The sequence below is a fragment of the Penicillium roqueforti genome (genome assembly GCF_015533775.1).
Source record: "Penicillium roqueforti strain LCP96 04111 chromosome Unknown scaffold_02, whole genome shotgun sequence".
In the NCBI taxonomy this organism is placed as follows: Eukaryota; Fungi; Ascomycota; class Eurotiomycetes; order Eurotiales; family Aspergillaceae; genus Penicillium; species Penicillium roqueforti.
In genome coordinates this window covers 1,255,923-1,283,403 of record NW_024067566.1, presented here as the reverse complement: position 1 = coordinate 1,283,403, position 27,481 = coordinate 1,255,923, and the positions used below count along the sequence as shown (strand labels likewise).

The following is a 27,481-nucleotide window of genomic DNA, read 5'->3' as shown; positions in this document are numbered from 1 at the left end:
CCTCTCTCTATCCATTTACATTCTATCGACTAATTCTGTGAGCAGCTTGTTGGCTCCTCTCTTCAATCCCTACATCCACACCGCATCTGAATTGGTCCAATCCGCAGAAAACCGGTTGATTTTGCGGAGAACCGTCGGGATCACTTAGGCAGATAACGTACTGGACCTGTTTGATACCCCCCTAACTGATTTCTACGCCTTTGAATCTTTGTTCTTAATCTACCCCTTCGCTTCTGGTGCCATCTGAACCGCTATGTCTGCTTCACCGGACCGCAAGGCTGTCTCGCCTGCCGCCTCTCCCGAACCCGAAGTCCTCGAACAAGCCGCAACCCCGGTTACTGGTGGCGACAACGAGGGTGAGAACGTCACTGAACCTACTGCTGAGACTAAGGAGGTCACGGTGAATGCCGATGACGAGCTACACGGTGGAGATGACGACGAAGTCGACGACGACAAACTTTCAGACGACGAGTCTATTTTATCCGAGGTTGACGAGGCACAATTCGACAACTTCGACCCAGAGAATGTCGATGTCGAGGACCGCCCGCAACTTGCTATTGATGAAGATAACTTGAAACTCATTGGTCGTCACAAGCGCAAGCGCACTGAGGATGGGGAGAGTCGTCCGCGCCGGAAGGAGGGCCGTCGCGAGAAAAAGAGCCGTCGAGCTGATGAGGGAGGCGACGAAGGAGGCTCATCTCGCCGACGTGAGCGCAAGCAGCGCGAGGATAAGCCAGAGACAGACGAGGAGACCCTTGACCCGGAGACCCGTATGTGCTACTCTTTACTGGCAACTCCTTTCCCGCCGCACACAATTTGTACTAACTGGTTTTCAATCATCAGGACGTCGGCGAGCCCTTGACCGTGCTATGGACGAGGCGATGAAAAAGCCGGCGAAGAGACGTTTCCGCAAGCAGGACGGCATTGTATGTGTTGCGCCTGGTGACAGGTACCCACCTACGTTTACTGACTGTCATATTAGGATTTGGAATCTATGGCAGATGCTGAAATTGAGGATATGCGCAAGCGCATGACCCACGCAGCGCAAATGGATGCGATAAACCGCCAAGAAGGAAAACCGGCTATGCACAAGCTTAAGCTGCTCCCTGAAGTCATCATGCTCCTCAATCGCAACCAGTACACAAGCGCCTTGGTCGATCCAGAGATTAACTTACTAGAAGCCGTTCGATTCTTCCTCGAGCCTCTGGACGATGGCGCGATGCCCGCCTACAACATCCAGCGCGACCTATTGACCGCCATTACCAAACTTCCTATCAACAAGGATGCCTTGATTGCCAGTGGCATTGGAAAAGTGGTTGTTTTCTACACCAAGAGCAAGCGCACCGAGCGTCGCATCAAGGAAATGGCAGAGAAGTTGCTAGCGGAGTGGACACGACCTATTCTGCAGCGCAGCGACGATTATTCTAAGCGGGTCTACCAGGAGGCTGATTATGATCCTACGTATGTTCACTGTTTTACAACCGCCCTATCACGCACTAACACCCCTATAGGAAAGTCGTCAGGCGCGCACCTCCCACCGCCGAGGAGATCCGAGCCGAAGCCCGCGCCCTCGAGATGCTCCCTCCCCGCCTTCTCAATCGTGCTCGCGTCGATCGTACAAACGTCAGCTATACTGTGGTTCCGCGCCAGACAGCTGTGCGCGAGAGTCAGTTTGCGCGCCCCTTGGGTGCCAGTGGCGAGGACCGTTTCCGCAAGATGCAAGCCCGCCAGGTCGCCGCACGCAAGGCGTCTCGTCGGTAGATTTGGTACCAGTAAATTCTTTTCAAAATGGCAGTGGCCTGTTCCGTTATGTGAGATACTATTTGCGGTGTTTGGGCGTTTCGGGATCAATCGGGGCCAGGGATTTGGGAGTGTGTCACGTTTCGCATTCCGAGTGGAATAAGCAGAATCTTTATCAATTGAAATTCATATTGGAAACAGCCAATGAGAAGCCAATTAAATTCTAAATAGGTCAGAAAAGAAAAAAAGCCAAAAAAAGCCACAAAATCAAGGCAAGTCAGTTCCGTGCAAGACCGAGTGATGGCCGGGGGCCAACGCCGGAAAAAGAGCAGATCCCGCGATCCCACGTCATGCGATCCGGCCTTTGCTTTTTTGGTTTTATATCGAACATTTCACCTTCTTCCTTTACTTCATTCTAAAGAAATACACTATTTTACACAATGAAGATCCTTACTAAAGAAGAAGAAGCTGCCCACTACCGGTACGAAAGCCCTGCAACCTCTTCCCATGAACAGCCCATACTGATAACCCCCCAATAGCTCCGTCCTCAAAGGCGGCACAGTCGGTGGCGTGCTGGGTCTCGCCGCCGGAATAGCAGGTGTCCTACTTGCTTCACGTCGCTATCACACAATCAACAACCTAACCGTCCCCATGAAGGCCTTCCTGGTGACGTCCTCGGGTACTTTCGCCGGTATCATCGCGGCCGACCACGCCTCGCGCGAATACGAGAACGAGCAGAATGCCGCATACAAATGGTACGAGAATCGCGAAGAGCGCCTCCGCGCCGAAGAATCCCGCGGACTCAGCTTCACCGACCGCGCGGCTGCCTTCGCCCGCCGTGAGAAATACAAGATTATCACCGCCACCTGGCTCGCCTCGATGGTTGGCTCATTCGCCCTGGTCGGTCGCATTCCCGGCCTCAGCGGCCAGCAGAAGCTCGTCCAGGCTCGTGTCTATGCCCAGGGTCTGACGCTGGGTGTGCTGTGCGCTTCGGCTGCGTTTGAGATCTCGGATCAGCGTCGCGGCCGTGGCTTGCTGGACGCGAAGAACAAGGCGAATCCGTCGGGCAAGCCTCGGTTTGAGGATGTTGAGGAGGATCAGCCTACCCACCAGGGTGCCTCGAATAATGAGGGAGATCTCTGGAAGGATATGGTTGCTGCTGAGGAGGATCGCTTGAGCTCTAAGCACATTTCTCTCTATGAGCATGAAGAGAAGCAGAAGGCTGCTGAAGACGAACAAAAGAAGAAGCCTGAGGAGAGTAATGATGAGAAGGACTCCAAGACGGAGAAGGAGGACACCGAGTCCAAGAACAAGAAGAAGAGCTCCTAGATGCACTATCTTGCTTCTTGTTCATCCCCTCCATGACCGCCATTGGTCAAGGTCCATCGCGGACATCGCTGCCCACTTTCTTTCTATTTCATACTGAGAGCCCGCAACCTCTGTTGGACCATAATGATAGATGGGACGGGGCGATGACATTGCTCGCTTGACCTTCATCCCCCCGTACATGATTTCTTAAGCGTTTTTTCTTCTTGTTCATGCCGCAAGGGCTCTCTCAGTCCAAAAAGTGACATTTATTTTACTGTGTCTACTTGTGTGATTATACTAAAGGATGTGCCCTCTTATCTCTGTTTCTCTACTCTAATAGATATCTGAAGACTGAATCTGGCATTCGTCAATAATGACGTCATAGTAATATTCATGGGTATTCGTGTAATGTGGGGAATGTAGCCGAAAAAAAGCCATGCATATCAATGTGAAGAACCTATAGTCAGCCTTATTTCTTGGCGAATTTAGAAAGTTTCATCCTCCAAGTGCTCCATGCGGCGGATCACACTTGGACTTTGATCGTCGCTAAAGTCATCTGTAATCTCCCCAGCTCCAGCCGTAGCCAGCAAATCGGTCACAATGCGCTTAGAAGCCTCTCTTGCTACCAAGACGAAGGGGGTTAGCATGGATATAGTATTAAACATAGGATCAAGTGATTTATTACCAGGCGTTCGCATCAACCGGCTCTGCGGAATGTGAAACTGCATTGTCTTAGGAGGACTCGGCCCAAGGTCCTCATCGTCGTAATCCAGATCGTCGTCACTATCCCACATAGCTGACTTACCAGCAGACTTCTTAGCAGGTGTCAAAACACTCATGCCAGGCCTGGGAATACCGCGCATGCGATTACTGCTAGTCCGTCGCTTGCGGTTCGTGCCCGGGGTATCGATGCCCTTGATGGGGGATGAGAAGACTTCCGAGTGGAGCTGTGGTGCCTCTGGCTCTGGACTGGAAATCGGCGAGTCGTCATATCTGTACTTGGAGGTAGACTCGGCCGGCTTTGGGGTGATGTTGAACTTTGGTCGGGTGTTCGTGCCGCCACCCACATTGCGAAATCCCTTTCCGAGCGGCGTGGCTTGCACCCGGTATGTCTTGTCGAGCATTTGGTGCAGTACCGGGTCTGAGGTCTTCTGGTATCGACGGTCTTGGGTGGATGGCTCCGCGGGTGGAAGGAATGGTGATGACATCGGGGTTGTGACGGAGACGCCGCGTGGGAAGAAGAGCTGGCGGCCTGGAGTGGATGGGAGGGTCGAGGACTCTGGGAGGTCGAATGGGGGTTCGGATTCATTGACTTGTCTTCTTAGGTTCTCGTAAGAGGACGAGTACTCCATTGAGGAGGTTGTTATGTCGTCGTCGGCCTGGTGGTGGCCGCCCGGAGCACGCGGAGTGCTGTGCGAAGAAATGCCGAGTTCTGTTAGATCAAGATCGTCTGCCTGATCGCGGCGGGGTGTTTCATGACGCTGCGAAGATGGTGTCTCGTTGGACATTGTCTCGTCGAGGGTAGTACTTTGAGTTATGTCGGCGGACAACTCTTCCTCCGTGGCTGTAGGGTCCTGCGTCGTTTCTTCATCGGTGTTTCTTTCTTCGTAGCCGGATAGGGATACGTTGGCACTAGCTTCGAAGAATTGCTTCCAAAACTAAAGGGAGTCAACCAATCTGTCTATAGCTGTATAAGCTGGTGGCGCTAACCTTGGAACCTTCCCAGACATCTCGTGAATGCTCGGTATATTGCTGTACCAGAGGCAGTATACTCGTAGTGACTATCCGATGAGCTTCACTGAAATTGTGGTCGATCTCTGTTCGAAGATAGGACGATGAGCGGTCTGCTGGACTGTTTTGTTTACTTCTCTACCCTACCTTGCATTGTAAGGGTGATGGACTGTTCCAATTTCTCAAGCTCCTCGGTGAGGGACAACGGCCGTTGGGCCTGCGAAAATTGGCGAGACATGATGTATCGTTCAAGTTCAATTGTACATCAATCGAGTCAAGAGATGGGAGCTTGCAATCACGTCCCTCTTTGACGCGGGGAACTTTACCCAAAGCGGTGTGTACTTAGGGCCAATGATAAGGGCTTTCCCGGTCACGCGCGATAATGCAAGGATAAGGTCCAGGCATCCATCACCGAATCATCTTGCTCCGCTTGACGGTGGTGAGTTTCGAAAACACTTTTAGGAAAGACAAGTACAGTATTCGGGTTCATTATGCCAGCACCACTTGCAAAAGGTATGGTCCTCTACCTCCCTAAACTTCTACATTTCCCTCCCGGATCATCCGAGCCGTGTACTCGGCCTTATCAGTTCCCCACTCTCTATACGATGAGGCTAAACTCTCATGCAGGAATCATCATTACTGTTTCTGTGCTTGTAGCAGCTGGCATCGCCGTGTATGAGTCGCCTCAGTTTCAACAATGGGTAACCAACTCGCGGCGCAAGATCGCCTTGGCTCTGCACAACCTCGGCGATGAGATCCAACCTCAAGACATAGCGTTGCGGCAAGACATTTCCATGACTGAGGAGACCGGCGAGGTTGCCGAAGAACGCAGACGGATTGCTCGTGAGGAGATCATACGACGGGGAAAGCTCATTGAATCGGTCATTGAATCGCGACGGAAGTCCAGCCAGCCAGGCCAGCCTCATAATAGCTTTGATACCCTCGTCGACAGCGAGGGCAATCTGCGTATACAAAAAGACCACGAATACAATGCTCGGTCCAACGAAGAATTTACTGCTAACTCAACGGGAGTTGACCTGGGGACTTCGGAGCCTTTCCGCCGAGGTGTCAAGAAAACTGAGGCCGAATCCTCAACTACACCGGGTCGGAATCAGCTGCATGTCGACATCCCCTCACCCGCTCCCTCAATCCATCCTTCCGAATCTATGATCCAGTTTACGCCTCGGTCTGAAGCACCCGAGGGGGATAACCTTTTCGATCCATTCTCTCCTAACTCTCCCTTGTCTGCCTCTGGTTCCAGCCACACAGAAGACCATCAGCAGGTATATTATGCGCACCCTGATGCGGCAAACAACATAAATTATGAAAGTGATCACCTTGTCGAGCTAGATGGTTTCGGCCACGAGAGCGTTCAGTCCTACGATGAGATTTCGGCCGCTCCTTCGACCGCTGGAAGTTTCAGCCATGTCGGAGGATTTGAAGATGAAACGTCAGATGGCACTCTTAGTGACCTTGATGGGCGATCTGTTGGTGGTTTGGCTACTCCGGCATGGTCTGACGTGGGTAGCGTAATTAGCAACGAGGATGCTGGACATCAGTTGCTCTGATTCACTCGGACCGTCAAGGACGGATCAACGGGTGGGCTTTACTGGCTCGGGGAACTTTCGGTATAGTATTCGGTGTTTGGCGTTAGATTTGAGCTTAGCTGCAATTTGTTAATGCGATACAAGGTACATTTATGCTCTATTTCAATTGAAGTACCAATGGTTCCGTTAAATTTCCAATTATTCTAGACTTCTAGAAAGGCATTGTCCATTTTGTACCGAGCAGCAAAGGAAATTCGAAGGCAAAGATCGTAATTTGCCTCTCGCGTTCGATCACCTGGGACATGATTGACGCAATTGCGAAAGAGAGTCTGGTGATTAGATCGAGCTAGGTGACGTCCACTACTTTGAGCATATATACTATGTAGATGATAATCCGTTATAACCGGCTCGGCATGGATACGTGGAAATCAAGATGTAAAACGGCCAACTGGCCAACCACAATGGATCAACCACATGGGAACATCCACGTTGTGACGTAACGACCACACGGCCTAGACCTGGGAAGAAGAACATTGGGATCTTGGAAGACTAATTATAGTAATGCGATATCGTTTATAGTATACCGGGGATCCTTTGTCCTCTTACACTATTCCGTCAATCCATTCAATCTTCACACATGCAACCTTGCAAGCATGGCTACATTCATCACACATAAAATCATGGGCACCACCCTTCAAACTACCGAGAGATACACAGACTTGAAAGCACGAGGTGTTGGTGCGTTTGGGGTAATCTGGTATCTCCCTCGTATATTCTATTCGTGCTGTAAGACCACTAACCACCAGTATCAGCTCGGCGCATGATTCAATGGCCAACCGAACGATGGCCATAAAAAAGATAGGGAAACCCTTTGAAAGCTCTTCCCGGGTCAAACGCACATATCGCGAGGTTCATTTGATGAACAACCTAAAACATGATAATGTATGTGTAGAAAAGAGACGAAGTATGAGCTACAACACTAATCGCCAATAGTTGATCAACATGACGGACATCTTCATCTCGCCAGCGGAAGATCTGTACGGAAATCACTTGTCTATCTCCTTCAATCATACTAACCATGTTGGAATAGTTATATTGTGATGGATTGTTGCATGACAGACCTTCATCATTTGATCCAATCAAGGTCAAAGCCATTGGAGGACAGGTTCACCCAGTTCTTCACCTACCAACTGCTGGTATGTCTGCCTGAGTGATCCAGAAATATCAGTGTATCTGACTATTTCAGCGAGGGTTAAAATTCATTCACTCTGCTGGTGTCATCCACCGTGATGTCAAACCTAGCAACATTTTGATCACAGAGAACTGCGACTTGAAGATTTGTGACTTTGGTCTAGCTCGAGAACAAGATCATCAGATGACTGGCTATGTCTCCACACGATACTACCGAGCTCCAGAGATCATGTTGACCTGGCAGAGATACACCTACGCGGTGGATATTTGGAGCACTGGTTGCATTCTGGCAGAGATGCTCCTAGGAAAGGTCTTCTTACCGGCAAGGGACAATGTGCATCACTTCAAACTGATCACTGAGATCTTTGGGAAGCCGCCCAGAGAGATTATGGAGACAGTCTACAGCGACATTGTATGATCGAATTCTAAACGGCCGGTTTAGGGACGGATGGGAAGATGCTAACTACAAATTATAGACGATGGATTTTGTGAACTCTCTACCTGAAACAAAACCCCGGTCACTTGGAGCTACATTGGGAGATGTTGACCCTGAAGGTATGCCCTTGAAATCTTGATTGATATCAAATGCTCCTGATTTATCTACCTCCAATGATACTGACTTCGCTAGCCGTTCATCTCTTGGAGAAAATGCTGGATATAGATCCACAAAAGAGAATCACGGCGGATGATGCCCTAAGCGATCCATACGTTTCGAGCTATTCGGACTCTAATGACGAACCCGAGTGTGAGAAACAAATTGACTTGTCTTTGTTGGATTCAGAAATGACTACAGATGAATGGAAGAGCAAAATGTATGAATTTTCCCCATCTGCGGGGTATTGATCTGTGCTAATCGTCTATAGGTATTTCGAGATTTTGAACTATCACACTGGTTCTTATAACTGGGAAGACACTGACCCCAAAGCTCACGAGGGAAGATTTGAGGATTGGCTGCGCCAGGAGATAATGGTGGGCACATATTAGTGATCATTAAGAAGGTATAACAACACATAGCTATCCCTCCGAGTGTATACATATAGATCCCATCGACACATCGGTAGAACTGATTACTGTCGACGTGAGCGACAACGTCTCGATCGAACAAGTGGCGGAATATCGCATCCCAGAACGGGCAACGAGTAGAAGGCCAAGTATGCCAGAACTAACGAAATAATAGCATGGTTTACCCCTAGGTAGACACTAGAAATGAATGGTTTATGTTACAGTATATTCCAAAGTTCCAATAATACTCGGACAAACCGAGTTACCTAGGCATCTCCACAGGCCAACCCCATAAAACTGGAAATAGATCTTGGTAAAGTATTTGGTACTTCCTACAGTTAGTAGTTCTGGGCAAATCTGAAGTACTAGATACTTATTGACCGGATAACCTGACAGGCGAAATGAACCTCGGCAGCCTCGGCCGGAACGTCGACCTTCTCTCCTCTTGATACTTCTTTTAACTCTCTCCTCTTCCTCCCCTTTGCTTGAATTATTCCTCGTCTCTATCCTAATTCTGTACAGTCTGTAAGTTATTCTCCCAGTGCCTGAGTTATTTGCATTCACTCTCCTCGAATCTCCGCACGTGGAAGCTTCCCCGCATTAAGACCGAAAACTTCCATGCCAGTACCGGCGTCTTCAACAAAGAAGAGAAGCACAAGACTGACGATATATTAGTCCAATCTCTAAACCTTCATACATAATGGCTGCTGATCGTTTAAGCTCACTCCTGAGCCACCTCAAGCCCGGCGCCGCCAACGGCCTCGCTGCTATGTAAGTCTTCAGACAAACTCAGTTGTGTGTCATGAGTCTAACAAGCACACACAGTACACAGAAGAACCCCGACGATGTGGTCATCACCCTCGCAATCCGCACACCGCTGACCCGGGCGCGTAAGGGTGGATTCAAGGACACAGAATTGGACTATCTCCTCTACGCCCTGTTGAAGGAGACTCTGGCCAAGTCACAGATTGACCCTGCTCTGATTGAGGATGTCTGCCTCGGCAACGTATGTCCAATCCCTTTCCTTCCTCCATAAACTCATGGGTGGCATATTCTAACCCAAAGACAGGTCAACGAAGTCAAGGCCGCCTACATGGTCCGCGCCGCAGCTCTTGCCGCCGGCATCCCCCACACAGCCGGTGCCTCAACAGTGAACCGCTTCTGCTCGTCTGGACTGAAGGCGGTGCAGGATATTGCGAACCAGATCTCGATGGGCGCCATCGACATCGGTCTCGCTATGGGTGCCGAGCTCATGTCCGCTCCTGGCGAACGCCTGGAGAAGCCATTCAACGAGGAGGTCCTGCGCAACCAGGAGGCTGCCGACTGCATGCAGCCCATGGGCCAGACATCCGAGAACATCGGCAAGGACTTCGATGTCCCCCGCGAACAGCAGGACCGATATGCTGCCGAGTCTTTCCGTCGTGCTGAGGCTGCTCAGAACAACGGTTGGTTCGCTGACGAGATTGTTCCTATTCCTACCAAGGTTAAGGATCCCAAGACTGGCGAGATTACGGAGGTGATTGTGTCCCGTGATGATGGTATCCGTCCCGGTACGACCTTCGAGTCGCTTTCCAAGATTCGCCCTGCGTTCCCGCAGTTCGGTGACAAGTCCACTGGTGGAAACTCCAGCCAGGTCACCGATGGTGCCGCGTCTGTCCTTCTCATGCGCCGCTCCAAGGCTATCGAGCTGAACCAGCCTATCCTGGCAAAGTTCTGCGGCGCTACCGTTGCCGGTGTGCCCCCTCGCGTTATGGGTATCGGCCCAACTGCCGCTATCCCCAAGCTGTTGAGCAAGTTCCAGCTTGACAAGAATGATATCGACATCTACGAGATCAACGAGGCTTTCGCCTCTATGGCTGTCTACTGTGTCAATACCCTTGGTCTTGACCACGCCAAGGTCAACCCTCGTGGCGGTGCTATTGCCATTGGTCACCCTCTCGGCGCAACAGGTGCACGCCAGATCGCGACCATTCTGAGCGAGGCTCGTCGCACAAAGAGCAAGATTCTGGTCACTTCCATGTGTATTGGAACTGGTCAGGGTATGGCTGGTCTCTTTGTTAACGAGCAGCTGTAAATATCTAGATTGGTATAATTAAGTGATAATATACAGTCTGCAATGTACAGAAATGAGTTAATTACGAACTAAGAATATGGTATCAACGGCTATGTAGGTCAAAAGCAAGAACTCGTAAATCATGAAAAGCATAGCGTGCCATGATATCACTTGGCATCATCTTGCTTTCCGGCCTGACTCTCCCTCTTCATTCTCTCCTCTGCAGCGCGCGCCATGATTTCCCTACGAGACAACGTCCCGCCAGAAGCAGCATTTCGGCCTCCAGTCGAGTCCCCTTGCAATCCACCAAGGACAAACTCCCCACCAGTCCACCCACACTCATCAACAAACTCCTCCCCATCCTGTGCACTATCCCAATCACCAGGATTATAAAACTCCTGACTAGACAACTGATTCCCGCCAGATTTCCAATCAGCGCGATCAACCTCCTTCTCAATCTGCGACGTCAAATCCCAGAAGTCGCGGTCATGGGGCCCGAATACGCAATGCGCAAGCTCATGACACAGCGTCTTCCGAATAGTACGGTAATCACGGTATCCGTCATAGGCATCCGTTCGCAACCGCAGCTCAATTACCTCGCCTTGATTTCGGTTCAGACCTAGCGTCCGCGACTCGCTCGTCGTGTGTTCCGCCGGGTTCATTTCTGTTAAGAGCGGCACAGAGAACTTGTGTTTTGTCATTGCGGCGCGGATGCCTGGGTCGTCACGGAGGCGCTTGAGGAAGTCGAGGGAGCGATCTGGGTTGGGGAGGTATGATAGTGGGAGGAGGCGGTGGAAGGTGTAGTTGTTGCTTGAAGATGAGATGGTGTGGATGCCGCCGCTACGGGACGACGGTGTTCGTTTATTGCGTCTTGCGGCACTTAGGGCAGACGCACGTAATTCTTGTCGTCGTTGTTCGCTGGCAGATTGTTCGTGCAGATCGGCGATTGCTTTGGCCGGGGTGCCGAGGAGGGTGATCTTGAATTTTGGGGAGGAGGGTTGGAGAATGGCGTCGAGGAGAGTTGGTGGGAAAGGCGCTTTCTGCATTCCAGGCTTTGGGGCTATGAGGAGCTTTTGGTTGTCGACCGGAATGTTCAGGACGCGCTCTATCTCGGAGGAGAGGTCTTGTAATGTTGCCGAGTCTGGAACTTGAATGATATGCGCGGTCCCATGGTGGTGGACGGTTAGCTCCTTGGGAGAGTCCATTATAGCGTACAAGTATATGTGCGATCGTATGGCAGCAAATCGTGAGAGAAGAGCTCGTGAGTGAAGAACTGCGATAAGGAAACTGCTTATATGGCCCGAATAGGCAGGCGCTGGCGAATTCGACCTGATTCCACGGCGATAGGTTTTGTCAGCACGGAGATAAGCCGGAGCTAGCACGTGATATCAAGAATGTGAATGCCTCAGGCAGTAAGGCAAAGTCAGAAACTAACGAGGTAATTGATAGAAGTGCTATACACATCAAATCTTAACATGTATTATCTCCGCTCTCCGCTAGTCGAATGACGCAAAAGTGCATTTTGATTTCCAATAAGAATTACGCCCAAACTGCCAGCAAATATCTTCGTTCAAGTAGATCGGCTCGAGGACCCCAATGCTCAAAGACAAATCTAGTAAATTGACAGTCTAAAATGGCACCCTTCCTTCTACTCCCACCAAGCAGACTGGTATGAATGACTTGCAGAGTAACCCCATGCCTCTCAGCTGTCTTTCACGAGATGCCGTGCAAAAGCAGCGAACTACCTCATTCTATGTCTTCGGCAACGGTTGCAAGCCCGAATCCGGCAACCTCTGCACATGAAAATGTACTCAGGCATATAATGGTTGCAGACCTCACACTGCAAACTTCCAGTCTTACGGAAAACCCATTGCGAGTTCCTGTGGTGCTCGCAGCCGTTGTCCTCATGCTGCTGCAGGCCATCGACTATCCGGTTAAATGCGATCTGGCGGACTTGGTTATTGGCGTTGGCCGGGACCTCCTCATGTACCGCCCGATTTGCCACTTCTTCGAGCCTGTCCTCGTGCCAAAGTGGGCACTCGCATGTTTTCCAAACCAAGCCACACACATAGCAAAATTCGCGGCCACAGCTACAAATCATTAGTTTCTTCTCATGTACTGTGATATTGTTTGTTGTAGGGGATGTTTCTCACTTACCGACATGTTATATGGTTGCAGCCAACGTGCAACTCTACCATGGTTCGGCAATTGAAGCATCGCTTCCAGTTTTGAGAATCCGCTATTTCCAATACAGCATGAAGAGTCTCGTCCATTGGGCAATCGACGCGAGGGTGGGCGAGGGAACGGCATGGTACATGAGTCCGCTGGTGACATTCGGGGCAGGTGCCGTGCTCGTCTCGGATAGCGAATGGGGGAATGAATTTCGAACATGTTGGCTCAGCGCAATAGAGGCGATCTTTTGCGGTCCATTCAAGGGCTCTTTCACTGAAATTTCGAAGCTCCTCGTAGTTAAGGATCCTCAAAGCAACACCAGGCGGTATGACATTGCCGCAGCAACGAGGCGGGTATAATTCCTCGTCTCTGATGGCACCGAGGAACATCTGTCTTACGCAGTCGAGGCAAAACTCGTGACCGCACGCACCCTTGAACACGATAGACTCGACCTTTGTAAGACAGGATGCACATTCACTCATGAAGTTGGTTCCTCGAGATGAACGCATGTATGATGAGCCTTCCCCGTTGTTAGATGATCTGCCACTCACAGACATCCGGCCCATGAGATCCCCCATGACAATGGAAACGGCATCGTCATCGTCATCTGACGATACGATATCGTTTGCCAAGGCATTCGTACGATTAGCGGTTCCTTTGTTCAGGGCGAGAGCGAATTGGTGGTCCTGATTAGCAAGTCTTTCCTCGCGAAGAAGAGACGCGAGTATCTTCTGGTCAGTGGCGATTGCAGTACTCGTGCTAAGCGCCAATATCTCGTCGTCGATGGAAGTTTGCATAGCCCGAATATCTTCCCTCAAGCATGAGATGGCAATTTCAAGGTCTGTTTCCTTTCCTGTGCCTTGTTTTCCTTTCTGTCTATTTTCGAGATCATCTAAATCCTCAAGCAGAAGCCGGAGGATCATTCGCTTATCTTGATCTTGCGCCATCTCTCAAGATAGACTGGAACTTGGAGGACTGGTGCAATGCAAGAGAAATCACTGATCAAAAAGGCGAAGAAGAATAGGGAGAAGATCAAGAGAGGAACAGGTGAGAGGAGAGGGGAATAAGAAAGGCTGACACAATAACAAACGGCAAGCTGGGTAGGATTCTTAACTTTGCTTGATGCGACTGTCATAAGAAGTTTGCTTCTACTGTGGAATATTGTCCTTACCTCTATCGTATCTGCGGCAGGCCGTCTTTGAGGTGCATAGAGCCATGATAGGGCCAGTTACGAAGCGGTATATCATGGTTCAAACCCTAGATTTGGGGGTATTTGATGCCTAAATGCCGTATTTTACCAGCAGAAAACTTAAAATACCTAAATTACTATTACACGTGCATAGTAATCAATGTACGCTGCCCAGGTGCCCGGTTCTGCGTGGTTGTATAAAATGAAGCTTTTCACGCCATACAAATCTGTGCATCACCATATCCTTGGGTGATTTATTTATATATGGTCGCTCCCAAGGTTCCCGAGTCATGTTGATGTATTAATTACAGAGTACACTGTAGTTAACTAGAGCGGGGTAGAAAGTGGTGCAATGAGTATCGCAGTGTCAGCGCCATTAGGGACTTTAGTCCTATTGGCTTTTGAGATTCACCGCTTGTGTCTCCGTATACTTCAATTGTTATGTGATATATATATATAGTAGACGCCTATAAATATCTGCTGGGAATAATCAGCCGCTGACTGTATGTACGACTGTGAAAAGGACAATACGTGCAAACTAAAGGCTGTTGGCCTAGGGTTGGTGTGCTGTATAAAGTCCAAGTTTATTACGATAGGGACCTGTCGCTTCGCCAATGAGCTATGTTGATATCAAATTCATACAGGATCTCAACAATGAAGACAAAGGCGTTGAGTGTATTTTCATCTATTCATAAACATCCAGGGAACAAGAACGATCTACATCATAACCGTTTGCCATTAGAACAAAAAAGTGGCCAAAAAAAGGTGGCCAACGATTAAAAGCCGATTGAAATCTCTAGGTCCATGGAACATCTCTTTAAAAAAAGTCCTTTTCGTCATAACGCGGCGAGTTACCCCGATCCAAATTGGTAGCGAACCTGCTAGATCAGAGTAAAACGCAATTGGAATTGGGTTTTCCATACCCAACCCTTAAAAATAAGAAAACTCATCAGCAAATCATTCCAATATCGTGGGAATGCATCTACTGCTCCTCAAGTTCGCCCTCGGGGGCATCCTGCATGTCGGAATCTCCCTGAGCGTTCTTCTTGGCCTCAAGTTCGGCGCGTCGCCGAGCGGCGGCTTCCTCATCGGCCTTGCGGACGGCGTCGCGCTCGGCCTCGGCCTTCTCCTTGTAGCGCTGGATGATAGGGCCGGCGATGAAGCGGATGTCGTCCATCTTGGCAACGTAGACAGACTTGGTGGTGTCTTCACCATCTTCGTACAGCCAATCCTAAATTGATGTGTTAGTACGCTTGATCACAATAGTTATTGATAGATGCTGATTCAAAACTAACCTCGGTGGTCGTGAGCTTGGCCTTCAACTTCTCCTTCTCCTCCTCGCTGGCAAACTCGGAGTACACGCCGTCAATCTTGTCACGGAGCTCGTAGATGGAGGCCTCGAGCTCATTCTTCTTCTCGTCGGTCTCGGCGACAAGCTTATCCTCCATGTACATAGCGTTTTCGCGCTCGGTCCAAGCCTCCTTGGTGGCCTGGTCGAAGCCGCCGGTGGCGGAGGAAATGGGGAGGTCACCCTTGCGAACCTGCTTCTTAACCTTGCGGGTCTTCTTGGGCTCCTCATCCTTAGATTCGTCCATCTCGTCCTCGTTCTTCTCCTCCTCAATGGGCTCCTCGACCTCAATATCCTCGACGTAGTATCCGGACTCGACATTGAGGATACCGTGCAGGTTGAGACGGGCCTTGAGCTTGCAGATCATGAAGTCGTTGTTGGCATCAGCCTGGACGCCCTTGACGGAGAAGCGGCCAATCCAGGGGTTGACCTTGCCGGGCATAGCCGCGACGTCGGAGTAGCGGGCCTCGAGATCGAAGGGCTGCTTGCGGTAGAAAGTGAGGATCTTGGTGGAAGGCATGACATTGCCACGGCTGAAGACAGTGAGGCTAGTATCCTCATCTGGGATCTCGGGGGACTGCTCCCAGGTGAAGTCAATGGGGTAGTTGACAATGTCGTGAACGGCGAAGTCACGGACACGGAAAATAGGGGAGAGAGTAGCACAGCTGAAAGCACAACCGCGGGCAATGGCCTCGTCCTGGTTCAGGGTGAAGGACAGGTTCTTGCCGAAGAACTTGGTGAGGGTTTCCTTGATAGAGGGGACACGGGTGCAGCCACCGACCATCTCAATCTGGTCAATGTCCTCAATCTGAAGCTTGGCCTCGGAGAGTGCCTGCTCCAGAGGAGCGGTCAGGCGATCAAGGAGAGGCTTGACTAGGAGCTCGAGCTCCTCACGCTTCATCATAGCGCGGACGTCAACGTCATCCATAAGGGACTCGACGCTCAAAGGTGCCTGGGCGTTAGCCGAGAGGACCTTCTTGAGCTTCTCAGCGGCGACCAAGGTACGGGTCCAGGCCTTGCCGTTAGTGTGGATGTCGACCTTGAACTTCTCCTTGAATTCGACGGCGAGGTGCTCGGTCAGGGCCTTGTCGAAGTTACGACCACCGAAGTGACGATCGTAGGCGGTAGCCTTGACGTTCAGTTCACCCTTGCGGAACTCAACAATAGAGGCAGTGTAATCGGAGTAACCAATGTCGACGAACATAACACGGCGGGGCTTCTCCTCGGGGCCGGGGAGATCTAATTTGGTAATACCCCAGCCAAGAGCGGTAGCGGTGGTGTCATTGATGAGACGAAGGATGTTGAGACCAGCGATATCACCAGCGTCAATCATAGCCCGACGCTGAACGTCAGTGAACCAAGCAGGAACGCTGACGGTGACGTCGGAGACGGGAGTGCGCAATTCCTTGGCGGTGATGTCCTTGATCTTGGAAAGGTACGCAGCGACCAACTGGGTTGCTGTGAACTTCTCCTTCTTGCCAAGGTAGTTGACCTCGACACCGGCCTGGCCATTGACGTCGACCAGTTTGCATGTGTTGTATTCCTGCTCGATGGCAATATCGGGATCGTTGAAAGAACGGCCGATCAGGCGCTTGAGGGAGCCAACGGTGTTCTTAAGGTTCGAGATCTCTGCACCTTTGGCGGCCTCGCCGAGGTTTCGGCTGCGAGGAGTGAATCCAACGACGGAGCTATAACAATTCAAATCAGTCGTCAGTTATTTAGTGGATAGCGGGGAATTTGGGGACATACGGGGTCTGACGGTTGGAGACTTCATTGGCAATCTATAATGTCAACAACAAGCAGTTAGCGCAAATTCTCGAATTTGTGAGGTCATGTTTCATCCTAAGAAGACCGCGAGTCCAGATCAAGACCGTGGGGTAATACGCACAATGTCAATGCCCTTGTTGCGGGCAACACCAATTTTGGTGCTTTGCGCACCCAAATCTATACCGACGACACTCATTATGGAAGAAAGTAGGGGGATATAGGAGATAGAGAGGTGGAGGGAGATGGGAGATTCAAAAGGAGGAAAAGTGAGAGAAGTCGGAGGGGAGAATTTGCACGCCACTCCACTATTATTGGAGGGGCGATGACAAGTGTCAAGCGGTCTGGCTGCTCTTTAGGCGCCGAACTAAAGAATTTCAAATTTGGGGTATAAACGGATAACGTAAAATGTGTCAGAAAGTGCTTTCATTCTCTATTTCCCTCTCTCCTACTGGTCTATATACCTTACTGGGCGTTCGGACTCTTCTGGTATCTCATCGAATCTTCTAGCGATTGCTAGACTACCCACTTTCACCGCCCACCGCGGCCGGCAGAATAAAAATCGATCGTCTACGGTGGATCGGTGGTTACATCATATGAGACTGGGATGTGTTTTGGATGCTAAAAGCTATAGAAGTGAGACAAAACAAAATTGCGCTGGAAAACATAAGAATAGTGTGGTCGAAAAGCTATGATGATGCTGAGACGAAAAAAAAGAGGAAGAAAGAAGAAAATGAAGAATACTGACGTCATGCACCCTCAACGTATGTTCTTGTTAGACAATAATATCATGAGGTGGGTCACGAGATTTGAGGTCATTTCGCTGCCAATTTGTTCGGCACCGTTGGTTCGGGATCTGTGTAGGCTGGAGGCATATTTTCAAAACGTCCAGGCTGGTATGCTCCTGGTGGGTGGGTGAGTCCTAGGTTATCATGCTCGGATGCAGAAACCAAAGCCGGAAGAGCATCATTCAAGCGGTTCTCCAAATTTTGGCTATCCAGGCTCACCGAGCTCGTTGATGCCTGGCCTTGGCGAGAATGATAGGGCTTCTTCTGGTCTTCTTCACTCATCAGGAGGTTTTCCACGTTCTGTGGTGTAGCAACCGAGCTAGAGCCGCAATCCGACGATGCACTGAGCACAGAGTCAGTTGAATGGCGAAAGAGAGAAGGTAACTGGTACTGGGAATTCTCGGAAGTTCCCATCGCGCCGACCATCCGCGCGAGCGCGGGCCCAGTATTGACATCAAACCTATCAAGCAGCTGCTTGGCAGGTGCAAATCGACCTTCCACATTCTCCGATGGGCGGATGGGAACAGATCTCTGTCGCACAAGGCTGGTGCGGAACGTATCGACATCAACGTTGAACTCATCGCCCTGCTCCTTTGCCTGTTCAACTGCTTCTCCTGGCGTGGTATGGTCATCAGCAGTGGCAGCATCGGCCCGTGGTCCACCCCAAGTTCGCTGGCCCGCTGTGAAAATACCATAGACCATATAAATCCAGTTGAGGAACGGGTTCACAATGAACATGAGTGGGTAAAGCCAGGCTTTATAGCGTCCGAGACGCAGGCCAAAGTATAGCATGAGTAAATAGTTTAACCCCAAAGAGACCCCCATGAATCCCACAGGAAGATCCTCCACCTTTTTTGAGGTTGTAAGGAGTGCGATGATCATGATGAAAAAGAGCAGTGCGGTCGTTCGGACCGTGTTTTGCATGAATCGAACCAGACACAGAAGAGGATACCGCTTCCAGAGCCTGGCGTCAGTGAGCATGCAAACCTCGTTGGTGATGAAACCTAAAAACCATCTTCGGCGTTGCTTCAAGAGCGTACTAAAGGTCTGGACGGCTTCGGTCTTACAGAAAGCGCTCATACATAGCTGGATTTGATACCGCTCCGTGGCACCAATCATGAACAGGTGAGTGAGCCATCGGTCTTCCCCGAGATGACATTTCCCGTAGTCGAAGAGATCGTCGCATTGCTCAGCCTTGTCCGAAAAGTAATACTTGGCCATCTTGCGAAAAGCCGAGAAGCGTAGAATAGTCAAAGCGCCAGGGAGACAAGTCACCGCACCACAGCCAGACTCAACGGATCGTTCAAAAAGCTGACCATGGACGTATTCCATGTCTTGAAGAATTGTCAGCAAGCTGTTTTTCTCCGTCGTCGACGTAATGATGCCTGTCATCGCAAGCATATCGTGATTGCTGCCTGGCTTAAGTTCCATGTCGTACATGAAGTTTTGCAAGCAGACTCGATCAAGAATGCAGTCGGAATCGATGAACAGAACGAACAGATTGTCATGTGTCTTCAAATACTCAGCATAAACCTTGTCGATAAGCTTGAAAGTATGCTTCTGGCAATGCCTCTTACCGCCATGTTTGAAGCGAGATACCGTGATCCGTGCACCCTTGTAAATGCAGTCGATGCTCTGAGGATAGCTCTCTAGTGTGATCGGAATACCGAGATGGTCGAGGACCCGGAGATACGGCTCGTCCACCTTGCCACCATCGTATGAAAGGAAGACATGGATGCAATTTGCAGGGTAGTCGCAGTCAACCACGGAGTTGATGGCTTTGATCAAGACACTTGGGTCCTCCTTGTATACTGGCATCACAACCACAGTCTTCGGGGCTGTCCGGTCATCAAGCACTCGCTTAATCCTCTTTTTCCTGCCTAATGAATTGGTAGTGAGACCGTAAACACAGAATAGCCATGGGCCGATCAGAAGAACAGAAAAGGCCCAGAATGCGAACATTTGAAACCCATGCACTATCTTGTGGGGTAAGTCAACTGTGATTTGTGGTGGTAACGGCAGTGTCACGAGCATGACTGGGAGGAATGCCAGTCTATGTATTCGTCAGTGGATGTCCCTGAATGAAATTACTAGGTAATGAGGTCCCGAAGTCCAAAAAACCTACCGTATCACTGTAAAGAAGAAGATCATAACCACAGCGAGAACTCTTATAGTCCAATGGTCTGCTTTCATCCACACCTTGATCAGGCAGTATATGAAGGCGCTGAGCCAGAGAAACCACTCGAACAGAGCTGCAAGCATCAATGGACCGACGATTGAAAGGTATACTATCTGTTGAGGATGATCAGGATGGCATCTCGAGCCCAGGAGAAGGGAGGAATACATCTTTGGTCGGCCAGGTTCCCTCAACCCACGAAACCCTTTGTGATGGTACCATTTTGATTTGGCGAACCTGCTTTGTAGCCTGTTGAATATTGAAAACAGCACTTCAAGTGAAGGGTCCGGTGGTATTGTATGTGGAGAACAACTACCATATATCCCGTTTGTTAACATAATGGGAATCCGGGGGTTGACAGACGCTACTTACAACTCAGGGCCTGATAATGTTACTATCCTGCGGTGAACGGGGTACCCGGATTATCATCGACCAGGAAATAATATTCAACTGAAGATATATGTGATATTTGACAAGAGAGAATTCTCCATGACAATATGGGTTCGAAACCCCCGGGAAAGGGAGTCAGCATATCAATAAATCACCTTGGCCTTCGGGAAGGTGCGATCTGACTTTGACGCTCTTGACGAAATATGAGTACATAATGTAGTTACTATGAGTCAAATCAATACTTCCCTTCGAGAACTTTGTTTCTACTCCTATTCATCTCTTGTTATTCCATTTTTTCCTGCATACAATGAAGACAATAGAAGACAATGTATAGAGAACGTTGAATTGCCAAAAAGGGAATAGTTCGAGTCCACGCTAGCCAATTGCAGACTAGTTCCTGCCTCAGGCGCCAATGGAGCTCAAAAAAAATTCCCAGATTCTCCCCGCCGCGATATTGTCACAAGCGCAATAGTTTTCTGAATAGCGCATTGATCAACCCATAAAGGTATTGTGCCCTATGTCCCGAGATTGGCTATAAATTCCCTTCGACCCCTTGCTCACTTTCTGCTTTCTTTGACCCATTTCCGTCGCGTCGAAACTTCCTGCTTATCATCTTTTTTTTGCCATCTGAAATAGTCTCCACATACAATTCGCGACTATGACCGAAGAACAGAAGACCCCCGTTGTCAACGCCGAGGCTGAGAAGGATGTTCAGAATGTTCTCGCCGAGCTGAAGGAGGAAGGCACCTCCGAGAAGCCTGCTCAGGATGCCGATGAGGCCCGTATTGTCGCCGAAGCCGCTAAGCTCGGAGAGAAGTCTGAGAAGGCCGAGGAGAAGTCCACAGAGCCCCAGACTGAGAAGCGCGAGACCCGCAGCTTCCAGCGCGATGGCCGCGGTGGCCGTGGCCCTCGCCAGAACAACGCCAAGTTTGATCCCTCCACCCTAGAGGTAACCGACGACCCTGTGCAGATCCGCAAGCAGGTATGACCATTTGAAACGCTCCTTCACTAGATCTTAACTGACGCGCATACCGTAGGTCGAATTCTACTTTTCCGATTCTAACCTCCCAATGGACAAGTTCCTGCTCTCCAAGGTTGGCGGCAGCGCCAACAACGCCGTCCCCCTTGAACTCCTTCACTCTTTCAAGCGCATGCGCCGCTTCCAACCTTTCAAGGCAATTGTCGAGGCCCTCAAGACCGCCGAGAACGTCGAACTCACCGAGAACGACACTGCCGTCAAGCGCAAGGTCCCTCTGCCCGAGTCCGTAAACGAGCACGACGCCAAGGCCGTTAAGGTCTTCGAGGATGCCTCCATGGCCCGCTCCATCTACGCCAAGGGCTTCGGCTTTGGCGAGGAAGAACCCACTACACAGCTCGACATCGAGGCTCTTTTCGCTCCCTACGGTCCTACAAACGCCATCCGTCTGCGCCGCACTAACGACAAGACCTTCAAGGGCAGCATCTTTGTTGAGTTTGAGTCCGAGGAGAAGCAAAAGGCATTCCTCGCTCTGGAGAAGAAGCCTCAGTGGAAGGAGAATGACCTGATCTTCAAGAGCAAGAAGGAGTACTGCGACGAGAAGGTCGAGGAGATCAAGAATGGCAACGTCTACCCCTCCAACGCTCGCAACAGCGGCGGCCGTGGTGGTAGCCGTGGTGGACGTGGTGGCCGTGGTGGTCGCGGCGGTCGTGGTCGTGGTGGTAGCCGTGGCCGTGGCGGCCGTGACCGCAATGACCGTGATGGTGGTCGTGACTGGCGCGAACGCCGCACTGAGGACCAACAGAATGGCTTCCAGGCTCCCCGTGAGGCCCAGAAGGACTCCCGGTAAGTCATAGTGATCTGATATTCGCAGTGAGTGTATAAGTGCTGACTTCAATTCTAGTGGTGTCCCGGTCGTGCAGAGCACCCAGAAGCGCTCCCGTGAGGACGAGGGCACCAGCGGTGACCACCCTGCCAAGAAGGTGGATGCCAAGGAATAAGGTATCCAGTTTCGGCGGATTGAAATGTCTTGTCTTTAATTCTTGTTCTCTGATTCGGTCAATCAGCGGGATTCAAAAAGTATTGCGGATTGGAGATCCCACCTGCCTCTATTTTCCGATTATTTCATAGAGGTGAACCTTCTATCGGCGTTATTGTCATTTCATTACGAGCATCTACGGGTTGGCTAGGCAGGCCCCAGTGGCTACGATTAACGGGGCCTACCTAGGGTTTGATATGTACAAATGAGACTTTTGAACGGACTGTTCGCAACTTTCTTCGCTTTATGGGAAACCTAGTACTACATCAAACGCCTAGAACTCTAGATCATAGGCCAAAGTATCATCGCACAACTCCTCGCGCATTTTATGAACCCTCCAAGGTGTCAGCAAATGAGCCACGGTCCTCACTAATCCGACGACGAAGAAGACTTACTCCAAGTGAGCAGGGTGTACCGCATAGGTAGCCACATGCTCAGGCGTCTCCAAAACAGCAACAAGTCCCATATCGAAGCCGTGGGCGCGGGGAATCGAAATTGGCAGCGGGGGACCGTTCTGCAGCGACAGCAGTCCTATTGTGAGGATTTACATGAGAAACTGTCTCGATCTGAACTTCAGAATTTCACGTACCGGGAATCTTCCCCACCATTCCCTGGCATGTCTCCTTCCAGGTCGCGATCTGGGCCGGGGTGACACCAGATTTGAGACGGAAGAGGACTTGGAGCTTGGTTAGTGATGTTTCGTATCCTTTGGATACCTGCATCCAACTCACCGATGTGATAGACTGGCATTTTGGCTGATTCTTCACTAACAAGGGTAGATGTACTTTACCCAGGTTTAGTGCATCCGGTAATTGTCTCTTTATGCTCGGCGGGGTGCCGGTGGGGTTCTCGGGGGATGTCCGATGCCTTGGTATGGATATCGTATGCGATGATATAGCTCTTGATGGCAACAGTGGACTCTGGACCCATTGGGGATCCCTCTTGCTGATGATTAGTCTTGCATATTGTGGTAACTATATAGCCTAAGTATAACTATTTTTGTCCTTGGAATCTTCTACCTCCTACACCAGGCACCAATTTCACCTGCCTACTCATTAGACTTTACCCTACCGCCGATCATAATAGCAGCCCTATGTTGTATTGTGTTCCCCATGATTTATTAATTTCTCTATCATCGAGATTTATACGTGCTGGCACTGAACAGCACAGCACCAGTTACCTGTGGACAAACCTTGATGCGGAACCCTGAAGTTCAACTATATATCCTTCGGGCCCTGTACTATGATCCTACCTACGCTCCAATGTCACTTTATGTTTCTTGTGGTGACCTCTTTTAATTTTCTTTGCCTTATTGGCATCGCAACACAGCCCATAGGCTGTGGCTTCCTCGGGTGATATACTATTTGTTTTATTAGCCCTAAACCCAACGAGTTGACTTTTGCTATTAGATGTTTGTGGTATTTTTTGAACAGCTTTACCTTTGCAGCTTTCATGTGGCTAAAATGGTAATCTTACTGTTATGCTCCACCACCTGATCTATACCAAATCTCATCGTGCATCCTTCAGCTGAATGGGATGAGATAGTGATAAGACCGATCCCACGAGGTTCACTAACAACAGTGCTTAGTTATCTTTGATGTTACAATACTTATGTTGTACAACATAATGACAACCTTGGAAGCTCCAGCATCAGATTCCAAGGTTAACCGCCAATGGGGTAGATGTGGAGCTCCAGGAGAATTCTAACGGGTTCAAGGTTCATCGCTACGGGGCCACGTACGTGGCTTTGCCAAGGCGATCTCCACAAACGCCTTGAGCAAGTTTGAAAGACCAAATGTTGCTATGTTGTAAAACATAGGCAATATCGTGGGATAGTATTCCGTATATGCTATGGCCATTGTAAATAGCTCGGTAGTCCCAAATAGGCAGTTTACAACTGGCACCTGTCCCCGTCTCCCCTGTTTGTTATCAACCTGAGATACTCCGTACTCCGTACAGATATTTCCATCGCGTGCTTACTTGCTATTTTGGGAGTCTTGGCGGCGGAATAGCCCTACGATGATAGGCATTGCTGATCTTTGCCTCCCAAAGATGTCGGATATTATTCTAGGCGTGTGGAAAGTGGACCGGACCCTCTCTGCTTGAAGGTCTCTCCTTATTTCTAAAATCCTTATCGGATTCTTCTCCTACACCTCTTCCATTACATCCATGGGGAAAATTCTGTCCTTTAGTTAATTCAGGTGCAACGTTCTTGTATGATTTGACGCATTGCAGTTTTCTTTTTTTGTACATATATCATGAGACCTCCCTGGGAGCTGAAAGAGGGTCTTTCCCAGCGGCTGCGTGGGAAGCTTGAATCTGCAGCCATCGTCGCCCTCGAAATCGCCAGATCACCTCAGGACCATCTTAATCGTGGCTGGGCAGCCTCGCGCGCATATTTCTTTTCGGTCATTTTCATCTCCCTCGTGCTTTCCAAGGCTTTCCATATCTACGCCCATCTCAATGCGCTGTCGGTCCTGTCCCTTCTCGCCTGGGGTCCCACCTTCTTTTTGCTGGATATCCTGCTCATTCTGGGCGCGCGCAGTCTCGCCCGATCGTACGAATGGCGAACGACTCGGGATATAGCAGCCGTATTCACTGCGCTATTCAGGTAGGCCTTTCTCGGATTCACACAGCGAATGAATCGCTAACCATCCCAGTCTATATGCCTCGTCAATGATTTCCGCCAACATCTCCTTTTATATCCACAAGGGCATGGAGATCCACTGGCGCATATCGAGTGGCTTCCACAAGGACAAGCCCGCCGCCACGCTTGTTTTGTCAGCCCTGTTCGTCGCTATCCTGCTCGAGACGTCGATTTTGGTAGGCGCATTCTACGCCACACCGTATCTATCCCGGGTCACTGCAGCCTTCCTGAGGGTCTGGGCTGCAGTAATTTCCGCGACCTATCGCTACTTCCGTCCGAATAAGCAAGCTCTGCCACACCCAGATACCTATGAAGAAATCGCAATCGATGATTATGAACTCGGTGATGACAGCGACTCCTTATCGTTGCTAGATGCGCCCCGAGACCCGCCTGTACGGAAGAGTCAGGCATTGCTCAAGCCCGCTATTGTCGTATCGTGCAGCGCAATTCTACTTTTCCTCCGTGTCGTTCGTCCCCACGATATGACTTACAGTTTCCTCTCCGCATCTCTGCCTCTCGCACCTTTTGGCGGCCTCAGGTTCGGGTCCTCTCAACGAGGTGTGGTGTCGTTACCGGGCGATTTCCGCTGGCTAGAAGACAAAAATACTCTGGACTCCTTCCCGACATTCGATTGGTTACATACGGGTGATGCAGCGACTGCCTTCCCGGACTGGTCTCCCTTCCGCATAAGTCACTTCAACAATACCGCACCTAACGAGTATTTGTACGAACACTACAACCCGTTGAAAGATCCGCTACACTTTCCCAATCTCCAGAACGAAATTCTGGAGCCTATACGTGACGTGCTTCACAGCGGAGACGTCAAGATCAAACATATTATTCTCATCAAATTAGAAAGCAATCGGCAGGACGTCTTTCCCTTCCGCTCCGACTCTTACATCATGGAGCACCTGAAAAAGTCTTGGGATGGAAATGTCCCTGAGGAAGTTATGGATAAACTCTCCAATCTCACCCCTATCGCCCAAATGTTCACCGGATTTGAGACTGGTTTCAAAGAGAATAAGGATCGTCCAAAGCCCTATGGTGGCCTCAGCGCGAAAAATGCTTATACATCCGGTACATACACCATGAAAAGTATTACAGGCACTATGTGCGGTGTGAGCCCTATGCCTGTCCAAGGTAATCTTGAGTACCTGCATGATATTTATCAGCCTTGCCTACCGCACATATTCCACGCTTTGAGCCAACAATCAAATATCACTAGTGATACTGAGGATTGGACCTCCTGGCCGTGGCATTCTAAGTGGATGCAGTCCCATTATGGTACCTGGGACCACCAGGAGGATCTTACTCCTGTCATGGGATTCAAAGATATCACAACCAAAGAATCAATCAATGAAGCCGGCGCTATATACATACCAGAGGAGCCAGAGGAAGAGCAGAAATATGGTCACCCGGATCATACACTAAAGAACTATATGCGGGACGCATTTGCCGAAGCTAAGAAGAATAATACTCGCCTCTTTATCGGTCACCTAACTCACAATACCCATACTCCTTGGTTTAAGCCTGGTGAATACGAGAAATTCTTCGGGAATGGCATTGGATGGAACGATAACTTGAACCGGTACCTCAATACTATCAAGTATCAGGACAACTGGCTAGCCTCTATCCTTGAGATTCTCGAAGAGGCTGGGGTCGGTGATGAAACCCTGCTTGTCATGGCAGGAGACCAGTAAGTTGTCTTTTTTCTTAGACCCTATCAACCTTTCATTAACTCGATTATAGCGGTTTATCTCTTCCAAATGATGGTGGTATAACGGCCAACCATGACCCCCACGTCGGCAGTTTCCACGTTCCCCTACTCCTCGCCCATCCTAAGCTACCCCCGATCGAAATCAGTGGCGCCGTCCTTTCGACTCAAATGCTCCCCAGTATCCTCGATATTCTAATCGAAACCTCCAATATCAACGAACAGTCGGCACATATACTGAAGGACCTGCTTCCTATATACGAAGGCCAGTCGTTGCTACGCCCACTTATATCCGAGCAGGATAAGAAGTCAGAATGGCACTTCTCCACGATGAACCCTGGAGGAACGTGGGTCTCTATGCGAGCAGCCGGGAAACCGTACCGTCTTGTCGTGCCGCTTATCCCCGATGCCCCGTGGCGATTCACCAATGTCGTCGCCGACCCACTCGAGTTCAGTCCCGAGGAAGACACCGACATCGTGTCCTTGTTTGATGCCGTCCAGACACGGCACGGGCCCGAAGCCGCGAGGTGGCTTAGCGAGGCCGCCCATGTGTCGCAGTGGTGGATTGCAGATAACTTCCGACGCTGGAAGTATAGTCCCGATGAACCGAAAACATCTTGAAGTTCTCTCGGATGATGTGATGGATTCAGCTAGAAGCAGAGGATGCGAGCTTGAGGCTAGACTCCAGTGAGGCACCTACCAAGGG

General features: G+C 50.1%; 12 protein-coding genes across 12 annotated transcripts; 6 read left to right on the top strand and 6 right to left on the bottom strand.

Moving 5' to 3' along the window:
- Nucleotides 1-253: 253 nt before the first annotated feature.
- Nucleotides 254-1,761, top strand: LCP9604111_1958 (transcription factor SPN1; the record flags this gene model as incomplete). The annotated part of the gene is made up of 4 exons (XM_039069381.1): nucleotides 254-770; nucleotides 844-926; nucleotides 983-1,461; nucleotides 1,512-1,761. 4 exons carry the CDS (start codon nucleotides 254-256, stop codon nucleotides 1,759-1,761), a joined length of 1,329 nt encoding a protein of 442 aa, XP_038932085.1.
- Nucleotides 1,762-2,180: 419 nt separating this feature from the next.
- On the top strand, nucleotides 2,181-3,069 carry LCP9604111_1957 (HIG1 domain-containing protein; the record flags this gene model as incomplete). The annotated part of the gene is made up of 2 exons (XM_039069380.1): nucleotides 2,181-2,221; nucleotides 2,280-3,069. The coding sequence occupies 2 exons, from the start codon at nucleotides 2,181-2,183 to the stop codon at nucleotides 3,067-3,069; spliced, it is 831 nt and encodes a 276-aa protein (XP_038932084.1).
- A 464-nt stretch (nucleotides 3,070-3,533) lies between these two features.
- On the bottom strand, nucleotides 3,534-5,017 carry LCP9604111_1956 (DASH complex subunit ASK1; the record flags this gene model as incomplete). Its single annotated transcript, XM_039069379.1, has 4 exons — nucleotides 3,534-3,670; nucleotides 3,734-4,706; nucleotides 4,759-4,865; nucleotides 4,927-5,017. The coding sequence occupies 4 exons, from the start codon at nucleotides 5,015-5,017 to the stop codon at nucleotides 3,534-3,536; spliced, it is 1,308 nt and encodes a 435-aa protein (XP_038932083.1).
- A 253-nt stretch (nucleotides 5,018-5,270) lies between these two features.
- LCP9604111_1955 (uncharacterized protein) lies at nucleotides 5,271-6,347 on the top strand (the record flags this gene model as incomplete). The annotated part of the gene is made up of 2 exons (XM_039069378.1): nucleotides 5,271-5,292; nucleotides 5,407-6,347. The coding sequence occupies 2 exons, from the start codon at nucleotides 5,271-5,273 to the stop codon at nucleotides 6,345-6,347; spliced, it is 963 nt and encodes a 320-aa protein (XP_038932082.1).
- A 659-nt stretch (nucleotides 6,348-7,006) lies between these two features.
- kat1 (putative 3-ketoacyl-CoA ketothiolase (Kat1)) lies at nucleotides 7,007-10,593 on the top strand (the record flags this gene model as incomplete). Its single annotated transcript, XM_039069377.1, has 13 exons — nucleotides 7,007-7,083; nucleotides 7,139-7,268; nucleotides 7,320-7,363; nucleotides 7,417-7,522; nucleotides 7,573-7,929; nucleotides 7,994-8,072; nucleotides 8,146-8,329; nucleotides 8,381-8,486; nucleotides 8,661-8,668; nucleotides 8,916-9,044; nucleotides 9,195-9,290; nucleotides 9,345-9,525; nucleotides 9,589-10,593. 13 exons carry the CDS (start codon nucleotides 7,007-7,009, stop codon nucleotides 10,591-10,593), a joined length of 2,502 nt encoding a protein of 833 aa, XP_038932081.1.
- A 146-nt stretch (nucleotides 10,594-10,739) lies between these two features.
- Nucleotides 10,740-11,777, bottom strand: LCP9604111_1953 (putative zinc metalloproteinase; the record flags this gene model as incomplete). The annotated part of the gene is made up of 1 exon (XM_039069376.1): nucleotides 10,740-11,777. The coding sequence occupies one exon, from the start codon at nucleotides 11,775-11,777 to the stop codon at nucleotides 10,740-10,742; it is 1,038 nt and encodes a 345-aa protein (XP_038932080.1).
- Nucleotides 11,778-12,318: 541 nt separating this feature from the next.
- Nucleotides 12,319-13,691, bottom strand: LCP9604111_1952 (BRcat and Rcat domain-containing protein; the record flags this gene model as incomplete). Its single annotated transcript, XM_039069375.1, has 3 exons — nucleotides 12,319-12,365; nucleotides 12,433-12,662; nucleotides 12,730-13,691. The coding sequence occupies 3 exons, from the start codon at nucleotides 13,689-13,691 to the stop codon at nucleotides 12,319-12,321; spliced, it is 1,239 nt and encodes a 412-aa protein (XP_038932079.1).
- Nucleotides 13,692-14,915: 1,224 nt separating this feature from the next.
- On the bottom strand, nucleotides 14,916-17,244 carry hsp88 (Hsp70 chaperone Hsp88; the record flags this gene model as incomplete). The annotated part of the gene is made up of 4 exons (XM_039069374.1): nucleotides 14,916-15,164; nucleotides 15,229-16,969; nucleotides 17,031-17,062; nucleotides 17,170-17,244. The coding sequence occupies 4 exons, from the start codon at nucleotides 17,242-17,244 to the stop codon at nucleotides 14,916-14,918; spliced, it is 2,097 nt and encodes a 698-aa protein (XP_038932078.1).
- A 616-nt stretch (nucleotides 17,245-17,860) lies between these two features.
- Nucleotides 17,861-20,612, bottom strand: chsD (chitin synthase D; the record flags this gene model as incomplete). Its single annotated transcript, XM_039069373.1, has 5 exons — nucleotides 17,861-19,886; nucleotides 19,959-20,125; nucleotides 20,209-20,321; nucleotides 20,382-20,391; nucleotides 20,583-20,612. The coding sequence occupies 5 exons, from the start codon at nucleotides 20,610-20,612 to the stop codon at nucleotides 17,861-17,863; spliced, it is 2,346 nt and encodes a 781-aa protein (XP_038932077.1).
- Nucleotides 20,613-21,057: 445 nt separating this feature from the next.
- On the top strand, nucleotides 21,058-22,376 carry LCP9604111_1949 (tRNA maturation protein LHP1; the record flags this gene model as incomplete). The annotated part of the gene is made up of 3 exons (XM_039069371.1): nucleotides 21,058-21,381; nucleotides 21,437-22,221; nucleotides 22,280-22,376. The coding sequence occupies 3 exons, from the start codon at nucleotides 21,058-21,060 to the stop codon at nucleotides 22,374-22,376; spliced, it is 1,206 nt and encodes a 401-aa protein (XP_038932076.1).
- Nucleotides 22,377-22,688: 312 nt separating this feature from the next.
- On the bottom strand, nucleotides 22,689-23,164 carry LCP9604111_1948 (Dabb family protein; the record flags this gene model as incomplete). Its single annotated transcript, XM_039069370.1, has 4 exons — nucleotides 22,689-22,749; nucleotides 22,810-22,945; nucleotides 23,004-23,090; nucleotides 23,146-23,164. 4 exons carry the CDS (start codon nucleotides 23,162-23,164, stop codon nucleotides 22,689-22,691), a joined length of 303 nt encoding a protein of 100 aa, XP_038932075.1.
- A 1,508-nt stretch (nucleotides 23,165-24,672) lies between these two features.
- LCP9604111_1947 (uncharacterized protein) lies at nucleotides 24,673-27,396 on the top strand (the record flags this gene model as incomplete). The annotated part of the gene is made up of 3 exons (XM_039069369.1): nucleotides 24,673-25,025; nucleotides 25,075-26,757; nucleotides 26,811-27,396. 3 exons carry the CDS (start codon nucleotides 24,673-24,675, stop codon nucleotides 27,394-27,396), a joined length of 2,622 nt encoding a protein of 873 aa, XP_038932074.1.
- Nucleotides 27,397-27,481: the final 85 nt, after the last annotated feature.